Source organism: Pristis pectinata, chromosome 7, assembly GCF_009764475.1.
Source record: "Pristis pectinata isolate sPriPec2 chromosome 7, sPriPec2.1.pri, whole genome shotgun sequence".
Taxonomy (NCBI): Eukaryota; Metazoa; Chordata; class Chondrichthyes; order Rhinopristiformes; family Pristidae; genus Pristis; species Pristis pectinata.
The window spans coordinates 63,852,149-63,861,744 of record NC_067411.1 but is presented as its reverse complement, the minus strand read 5'-3'; the positions used below and the strand labels follow the sequence as shown (position 1 = coordinate 63,861,744).

At 37.6% G+C, this 9,596-nt stretch overlaps 1 protein-coding gene across 1 annotated transcript in view; it reads left to right on the top strand.

Annotated features, from left to right (window-relative positions):
- Positions 1-9,596, top strand: part of plaa (phospholipase A2-activating protein) — a 28,162-nt gene that overhangs the window by 345 nt on the left and 18,221 nt on the right. Inside the window, exons 2-5 of the mRNA XM_052020427.1 lie at positions 171-358; positions 5,050-5,243; positions 8,756-8,856; positions 8,953-9,073. Of these exons, the coding sequence (XP_051876387.1) occupies positions 177-358; positions 5,050-5,243; positions 8,756-8,856; positions 8,953-9,073 (598 nt within the window). The 5' untranslated portion in view covers positions 171-176. The remainder of the gene's footprint in view (positions 1-170; positions 359-5,049; positions 5,244-8,755; positions 8,857-8,952; positions 9,074-9,596) is intronic.

Sequence of the window (9,596 nt, the reverse complement as noted above, 5' to 3'; positions counted from 1 at the left end):
ATGGCGACGCACCTCTGACCTGCCCTTCACACGTTGATAATGGACGGCGTGTGTTTTTTTATTAATTTTAAATGTATACGTGTACTAATAACTTATAAATTTCACTCTAGTTAGTTATTTCGTTTTTTTTTTGAAAAGAAAAGTTTTGATCGCCCGTCTCCTCCCCCCAGAATGCAATGGCGCTAGCGCCGGGCCGAGGAGGCAGCGCGGCCGACATGGCGTCATCGGGCTTCAGGCTCAGCTGCTCGTTGGTTGGACACGAAATGGACGTTCGGGGGCTGGTGGCCACCTTGTTCCCCGTGGGAGCCTTCGTGTCGGTGTCGAGGGACCGCACCGCGCGGGTGTGGGTGCCCAACGGGTAAGGCATGAAGCCACGGACTGTGGAGCGGAGAGCCCGGCGGGGTCCCGCCATGGCCGCTGGCGGTGCCTCCGATGACTTGACAAGATGAGTAAAGGAGGGAGCGGCTTCAGTCTCGGTCACGGCTGGCCGTCTTAATGTTCCCTTTGCCTTCCAAGTGAACCGGCTTCTGTCGGATGACATTATTTGGAAATGTATTTCGGGTTCAAAACAATATCCACATCGGATATTTCCTGTAGAATGTGAGCAGGAGTAGGTCATTCAGCCCTTGGGCCCGTTCTGCCTTTCAGTAAGATTGTGGCTGATCTTTTACTTCACACCGCTTTCCTGTACTAGACATTGATTTCCTTAATATTCAAAATATTATCGGCCTCTGACTGAGTGTCCACAGCCCTCTTGGGTAGAAAATTCACTACCCTCTTCGCTTTTCAATCTTGAACGACAGATTCCTTATTTTGAAACGGTAATTCCTGGTTTCAGCTGGGATTGATCGTCATTGCATCTACCCAGTCAATACTGGGATCACTACTTTCCTTCATATGTACGTATGTCTTGGATGTACAGAGTACAATTTGTGAATTTGTAAATTACTCAAAACTTGGAGACATAGTGAATTGTGAAGAGGACAGTGTAGACCCCAAAAGATATAGCCAGGTTGTGGAATAAATGGATAGGAGGTAGATGAAATTCAATCCTCAGAAGTTAAATTTGGTCAGAAGGATAAGAGGAAGAATAAATATGTAGATTAGTGGACATAGTTCTCAAAGGGCTAAACAAAAAGGAGGTATAAGTGCATAGTTTATCAGAAGTGTCAGGGCACTTAGAGAAATTTGTTTTAAAAAGAAATCAGGATTCTGGGTCTAGAGTACAAGAGCAACCAGGTAATGGTGAGTTATTATGATGGACTGGTTTGGCCACAATTGAAGTATTGTGGTCCTCTCTGGGCACCACACTGTAGGAATAGGGTAAAGATATTAGGATGCAGAAGAAAACTCCCTAAAAATATTCGAGGGATAATGGGCTGTAGTTGTGTAGAGAGAGTGGTGAAACTGGGATTGGTCTTGAAATAGACGATTACAAGAACATCTGATTAGAGGTATTTTAAATCATGAAGGATATATTATGCAGAGTAGAGAGTGAGAAACTGCTTGCTTTGATAAGAAGATCAAGAATTAGGAGATGGAATGAAGATAATTTGTAAGATAACTAAATATAAAATGAGGAATTTTATTTTCACACTACTAGAATGCATTGCCAGGGTAGTAGTGGAAACCTATTGGAATGTAGCCCTCAAAACTGAGATGGATAACTGTTTAAAAAGAAGGAATTTTCAGAGCTCTGGAGAGATGGCAGAAAGTAGGACTTGGTGGATTGGTTTTTGCTGATGACACAACACTGGATGACAGTGTGTGCAGTAAGGAAGATGCAGAAAAGCTTCAGGGAATGCACATAGTCTAAGTTAATATGCAAGGACTTGACAGTTGGAACATAATGTGGAAAAATCTGAGCTCATCCATTGTGGTAGAATAAAAATAGAAATGGAGTACTTCTCAAATAGTGAGAAATCAGGTGGTGTTGATGATCAGAGGGATCTGGTTGTCCTTGTATATGAATTACTGAAAAGTTATATGCAGGATTAGTAACCATTTGGGAAAGCAACTGATATGTTGACCTTTATTTTGAGGTTTTGACTATAAGAGTAGGCTCTTCATTCTCCACTAATAAAAGAGCTCTTGAGAGACAGCATCTGGAATATTATATATATTTCTGATCTCCCTCTTGAAGGAGAGGTATGCTTGTAATAGAGAATGCAATGAAGATTCATCAGTTTGAATCCTGCACTGTTGGGTATATCATATGACGAGTGTTTAAGGAGACTGGGCCAATAATATGCTTTAGTTTGGAAGAATGAGGTGATTCACACAAAATTCTTATGGGGCTTGATGTGGTAGATGCAGAGTTGATGTTTCCCTTGGCTGGAACCAGAGTTCATTGTCTCAAAGGGATAGCAGTTCAGGATGGAGAAGAGAAATCTCTTCACCTAGAAAGTTGTGAATCTTGGGAATTCTCTATTCATGAGAGATGTGGGGGTTCAGTTGCTGAATATATTTAAGAAAGAGATCAGCAGATTATTGGATATTAAGGGAATCAAGCAATATGGAGTAATATGTAAAAGTGACGTGTGGTAAAGGATTGGCAATGATCTAATTGAATAGTGGAGCAGCAATGAGCTGAATTTCATATGTTATGAAATTTGCTTCTATTTCATATGTTATTCTATTCTCAAATTTGCTTGCATTAAAGGCCAACGTAACGTTTGCTTTCCTCACTGTTTCTGTACCTGATGTTAACTTTGAGTAACTTCTGTACTAGGAAACTTGGTTCTTCTGATCACAGACAATTTTGATCTTGCATCATTTACAAAAAAACAAGGTAATGACTTTTCTGGTTTTGTTACCAAATTGTGATCAGCTACATATTGGGACCCTTAATTTTATTGTTTTAACTTCTGAAACCTGAAATCTTACCAGACCACATCTGCATTTAACTGTGATTCATTTGAGTAAATTAATTGCATATACTGAGTAATGCAAATCAGAAGAATTCAGCTTCAAACCCACATTGGTGCAGTTTTTGACTTGAGCATCTCTTGGGAGGAAAAAAAGTGATCTTGGATGCCTGTTTTAATGACTGTCCTTTAGACACCCACCATGCTTCCTGTTTGAAAACAGGGCTAAAGATAGATGCAGCTTTGTTTTTCTGTTCAGGTTTGGTGGTTTTATTAAAAGGATGCTTGGATTGCAGTTTGTAAGTACTGCAATGAAGTCACACAACTTGGCTTTAAAATGGTGTTGATATTTGATACTGCCTAGGAACCAAGACACTAAGGACAGTATTTGGTTGCTGATGCTTTATTTCACCATTTTATTGCCTTACCTGGCGTCTTAGCTCATGGTGTTTCTTTTTGTTATAGCTATTTATAATCTGGATGGATTCCTTTGCCTTACAAAAATGAATGATTTCTGTCCATAAAGCATGACAAGAACCAATTATTAACGTCTTTAATTGCCTCCATTACTACTATAAAGCTCTCTGACTTGCTGTATTTAAAGTTTTGGCATGAAATAGTGATGGATTTTGAAGAATAACTATTTAAATGTATTAAATTAAATCTTTGAGCAGTTAAAAATGAACATTTACAGTTGTCTATCATGACTTCAGGCTTATTTTAGAGTACAGTACAATTGGATTTGATTGCAAAAAAATTAGATTGTAACCCTATCACATTTTATTGAAGCCTGCAATGAAGTAAAAACTACTGAGAAAACTACAGCAAGTCCTTGTGATTTGTAAGTGATAGGACCATGTACTTCCTGCAGATAACAAAAAAAATATGGATACTATTAAGGCCACTGGTAAGGCTGCAATGACATACAGCAGTCCATGGATATAATAACTGCTGTACAACTTTCAGTTGAAAGTAAAGCATTTCAGCCCCCTGCTCTAGCTGCACATCTGTCCACATTCCTGAACCTTGGTCTTCAATATGCTGGCTTCTGGCCATGCTCAGTAGGATCCCATCTTTGGCTGCACACATTTTGGACCAACACCACATTATATAAGGCCAACCTTGTGAGTACATGGACCTGTGAATAGTAAGTCAGTGGATAACGAAGTCTTAATGTATATTTGCAAGCAAGTTAGGACAAAGTGTACTCGATGACATTTATTTAAAATTGAAAGAAATGATAGGCACAAGCCTTCACTGAGAAAATTATGGAGGATTTGTTGTTCAAATAAAACTGTGAACTTGGAAGTATATAGGCCAATTTACTACATAACAATTAAAAATTACATGGCAAAATATGGCATTTAACAAATTTAATATTTTATGATAACAATGTAGACACGTGGATTGGGAACTTGCAAAGGGTTTCAGACATTTGTTTAAGTGTATTTAATTTTAGCAGCACCAAAATAGCCATGTTGGCCAGAACATCCCAGATTCGTTGCCCCATCTATTCTGAATTTGCCAATTTTAGCTAGCTGATTGATGAGGAACTATAGCTAACTTTTCCATTTCTCTGGCCTAAAAGTGGTAATTATTCAGACCACTGTCAGTCACTAACACTTCAACTTTGGTCTGTTGGTCATTACAATTTTCTTGTCAGTGCAATCTGATTCCTTGTTTCAAGAGGAATGGAGCCTGCATGTATTTAAATATGGAATTATATTTAGCAACAAACAATGCTGGAGGAACTCAGCGAGTCAGGCAGCATCTGTGAAGGGAAATGGACAATCAACTTTTTGGGCCGAAACTCTTCATCTGGACTGAAAGATCAAGGGGAGACAGCCAGATTCCAGCATCTTCAGTCTCTTGTGTATCCATGGACTTGGGTGTTCTGATTTTTTTCCCCCCTGTCCTCAATTAATATACTTCCTATTTTAATGACCAGAAAAGAAATCTGGTTTATGTCACGGAGCGAAGTTGTGTCTTGAAACATAGTACAAATCAGATTATGGATGTTTGTTTTTATTACTTAAGTGATACCTTTGTGAGAGATTACCCAGGCAAACACACTGACTATTTAGTATCTTAACATTTTGAATGTTTTACTTTGGAAAAACTACCTACAAATTTTATAGTTTGAAACATTTCCTTGTTTGTAATTGGATTATTTCTATTTCAGTTCCAACAGGGGGTTTACAGAGATGCACTGTATGAATGGACACTCAAATTTTGTGTCCTGTGTGTGTATCATTGCACCCAATGACACTTATCCTCGAGGACTTATTGCAACAGGAGGGAATGACCATAACATTTGTGTTTTCACATTGGATAGCCCAGCACCACTGTACATTTTAAAAGGTCATAAAAATACAGGTAAGAAATCATTATTTCCAGTAGTTGGTTTGATATTTTAAACAGTTCTCATTTGTTGTGAACTTCTGAAATACACAACTGAAACTGGCTATTTTCTGAGGAGTTTACTTGTCATTGTTTCACGATTCAAATTGAAGATGCTTTAAATGATCATATTTAAATACGCAGTTAAAAGCAGAGTGATTTTAATGTATTGATTTATTATTTTGCTTGAAGTTACATTGTGGGCTGGTAACAAAATTCAGCAACATCAATAGTTACCTTTTTAACTAGTAAAGGAAACTCCTAGGAAGGCTGATGAAAACTGATACAAGTTTGATATTCATCTGTTTTATTCCATTTTTCTTGGATGTCCCAGTGGTTATTCACTGTAAGTGTAAATAGTGAATGTTGGCATGCTGCCCAGCTATAGAGATTACTGCATTATGCCTTCCAGTTCAATGCATGATTTCTGTTTGGGGATATTGAAAAACGGGAACAGGAAATCTAGTTTTCTAATCTTGGGTATTGATACGACTTGTGCTGAGCTCAGTTCCAGTGATCGATCTTGTCTCTGCAATGCAACACTAATGAACAGTGCTGTCTTGCAGCAATTTGGACATCCTCTGTGGCAAATTTAAATTTTTTTCCTGTGGAAACTTTTACTCGTTGCATTAAATTTGAGCATGTTGGATACAGGTTGGAAAACCCATTTGGAATTGTTTTCAATAAGGTTGTTTGCCAGCGTTTCACTGTTTTAGGAACTTAACCACAATGTTTTAGAATACAAAAGATATCCTGAAATTGTTATCTTAGAAATTTGTTTAGTAACATAATTTACTCCAGGAAATATCATTTCTAAAAAAAAAATGCTAATAAACCATGAGGGAGGAATTCTAGCAAATTGCAAGATGCATTTATATCCACAACTGGTGTACATGTAACAAATTTGATGTTGTACAAGGCTTTTTTTAGGGCACAGTCAAAAGTAAAGGGACAGATGGGTGTGTAGTTTTGGGCATCCAAACAAAGTTTTAATATAATGTTTACGTAAATATTGCCTGGGATGAGGTTGCACAGTTATGAAGGTAAATCCTGAGTTCTCAAGTCTTTATTTTTAGAACTGAGAAAGATAAAGGAGTGACCTTGGAGATCTTTGTGATGATAACATTTTAATGAGCTCTGAAGTGATAGATTAGTTACTGGGGCACAGTGCTGCAAGGGATAGAACCACTGCCTCATAGCTTCAGTGACCCAAGTTCAATCTTGACTTTTGATGCTATAAGTGTGGAATTTGCACGTTCCCCCTGTGACCACATGGGTTTCCTCTGGGTGCTCTGGTTTCCTCTCTCATTCCAAAAGTGTGTGGGCTGGTAGGTTAATTGGTCACTGTAAATTGCCCCTAATAAAAAGTCATAGGATCTGGTGAAAGTCAATGGACTTGTGGAGAAAATAAAATGGGATTAATGTAGGATTAGTGTAAATGGTTGCTGTGGGCTGAAGAGCACATTTCTGTGCTGTGTGGCACTATGATTTAACAGTTCCATCATGGCAAATCTTACGGTTGATCACGTGTGAGATAGATTCTATGAAATTATCATCACGTGCATGGCCTGTAACAAGCCCACCAATGAAGTAGTTCACATAAGCAGTGGCAGCTGGTTAAATTACACTAACCCCACCCCTCCTTCTGGCTTTCACTAACATGTATAAGAACTTTAAATGCTTTTGGGTGTCCCTGACATTCAGAAATGTTTAAAATTATTACTATTGAAAAATTAGAACAGTTGACACTTTTACAGCAAATTCAATTAATTAAAAAAAAATCTGCTCTCAAAGGCATTCCTCTTCACTTGAATGAATTGAGTCCCTTATCTTGTACTGGGTCACAGACAGATTCCCCAGAGTAACTGTTGGGGAAACTGTAGCAAGTTCATATGCTGTTGAATTCGCCATACACTCTATTGTCAATACGCAGATAGGAAATCACCAGTATTGTAAGGAGCTGCCAGCTGGTTTGGCTATCAGTGCTCACGTAAGAATCCAAAACTTAGTTGCACTTGTGCTATAAAAAGTTAGCAGTTTGGTGTGGAGCTGATGAATTTCCCATTGACTTCTAGTCCATGTAGTTTGAGTGATCAGATTGCAGGATTTAATTTGATGGCCCCAGACCTAATCAGTTAAATCTCATTGTAATGTTTTTTTGTTTTATATTCCATTCGTAATTAATAGCCCTGGACTTTGATGAAATATCATAAGAGTGGGACACATGGAAATTAAGGGAAAAAAGTCTTGAGTTTCACATCTACACATCAACCCAAAAGTGTTTCACAGCTGATTCATTTTTGTGACAATTGCTATTTACAGTTGCATGACAGCCATTTTATACTAAGTACTGATCTGCAGCCACCAAGATCAATTAGTTGATAGAAAACTCCTCACTTCTCAGCAAAAGGTTGTCAAGGGACCTTTTACACCTACTTGAACCATGATATGATGTTGAAAGTAGAAGATTTTGCACTGTCTTGATACTTCATTGAAGTAATAATCTAAGTTGTATTCAAGTCTTGAAGAAATGTCAGGGGTGGTGGTAGAGGCTGGTACAATAGGGACACTTAAGAGACTCTTAGATAGGCACATGGATATAAGGAAAATGAAGGGTTATGGGCTGAGTAGGAGGGAAGGGTTAGGTTGATCATGGAGTAGGTTTATATAGGTCAGCACAACATTGTGGCTGAAGGGTATGTACTGTGCTGCACTGTTCTATGTTAAATGCTTGAACCCATAATTTTCCACAATGTGGAGTAGATCCACTGAACTAAGGTTATAAGAGTGCCCCAAACTTCATCTGATAGAGAATTTTGGAAACAAAAGAAATACTTGAGTACTGGAAATATTCAGATGAGGTAAGATTTGGGGAAAAGAAATAGTTAACGTTTCAGATCGATTAACTTTCATTAGAACTGAGAAAAGTTTAAAAAAATGTCTTTTACACTGTTCATCCTCATTGGATTCTGTTCTTTTCTAGGTTTGCGTAAGTTGTTGACGAGCATTTTTTTTAACTTTTCTCAGTGCTGATCAGAGTTGAAAAGTTAACTGTCTCTCTCTCCACAGGTATTGTGTAATCTGCTGAGTATTTGGAGAGTTTTCTATTTCAGATTTCCAGCTTTTTTTTTGCATTTTTATTAGAGAGTTCTTAAATGCTGATTATTTTATTTAAATTAATATGCCAGTGTATGTTGGTGAGATTTGTTTCTATTTTAAAAAGTTGATTTTTGGAAAGGAATGCCAGCATTTTGATGATTTTTTTTTTCTGATCTGAAATTTGCTGATCTGCAGCTATGGACCACAACTTGGCTTAATGTTAGAACTCCACAGGTGTGAATTCTACCCGATATTGGATGCTGGAGTAACAACTTGAAACTGGATCTGGTGCAAGAACAAATTAAAAATCTTCATGGATGTGGATGGTTTATTCAAAAATTAGCCCAAAATTCCACATTCCTCACCTAAATACATTTATTTCTCTTCAGTCTGCAGTCTGTCAGCTGGAAAATTTGGTACTTTACTCAGTGGATCTTGGGATACAACCTCCAAAGTCTGGTTAAATGAGAAATGTTTGATGACTTTACAGGTATATTTTATTTACTATTTTTCTAATAATTTAGATTTTATTATTTCTGAACTCTCATGTTTTAATATTAATTGAAGAAGTATATTTTGCCTTTAGGGCCATACTGCAGCAGTATGGGCAGTAAAGATACTGCCTGAACAAGGTTTCATGCTGACAGGATCTGCTGACAAAACAATCAAGATGTGGAAAGCTGGTCGATGTGAGCGAACATTTACAGGTAAGTCTGTGTTTTATATGGACCTTTCACATCTGCAGCACACATCTTCAACATGTTATCAGAATTGTACAATTCTGAAATCAGAGGTTTCAACACTTCTGTTAAAAATGGAGAGTTGGGTTTGTCTTTAGAAATACACTCTGTTTTGGTTTTCATAGGTTATCTGCTAAATTAACTGATAGACTTTACCATAGTACTGGGTGGTACTGCAGTCTCTTGCATAACTTGACACAACTGTATATGTGAAATACTGTATTAGATAATAAGTAAGTTCTTACAAAAACTTTATCTGAAAGAAGGTTCCAATTTTAAGCAGTGTCCCTCTGAGTGGACTAAATTACTTCTTGAATGGTAAGATTCTGTTGTTTGTAACACTTGTCTCTGAATCAATGTTATTCAGAGACAAGTGTCCAGTGCACAATGAATGTTCCAACTGGGCAGAATAAAATTATTGTTCGTATTATAAAGTACAGTTAATTATAGGTTAAGAGTATTTGTAGAACAGAGCTTACTAAATGAGAGC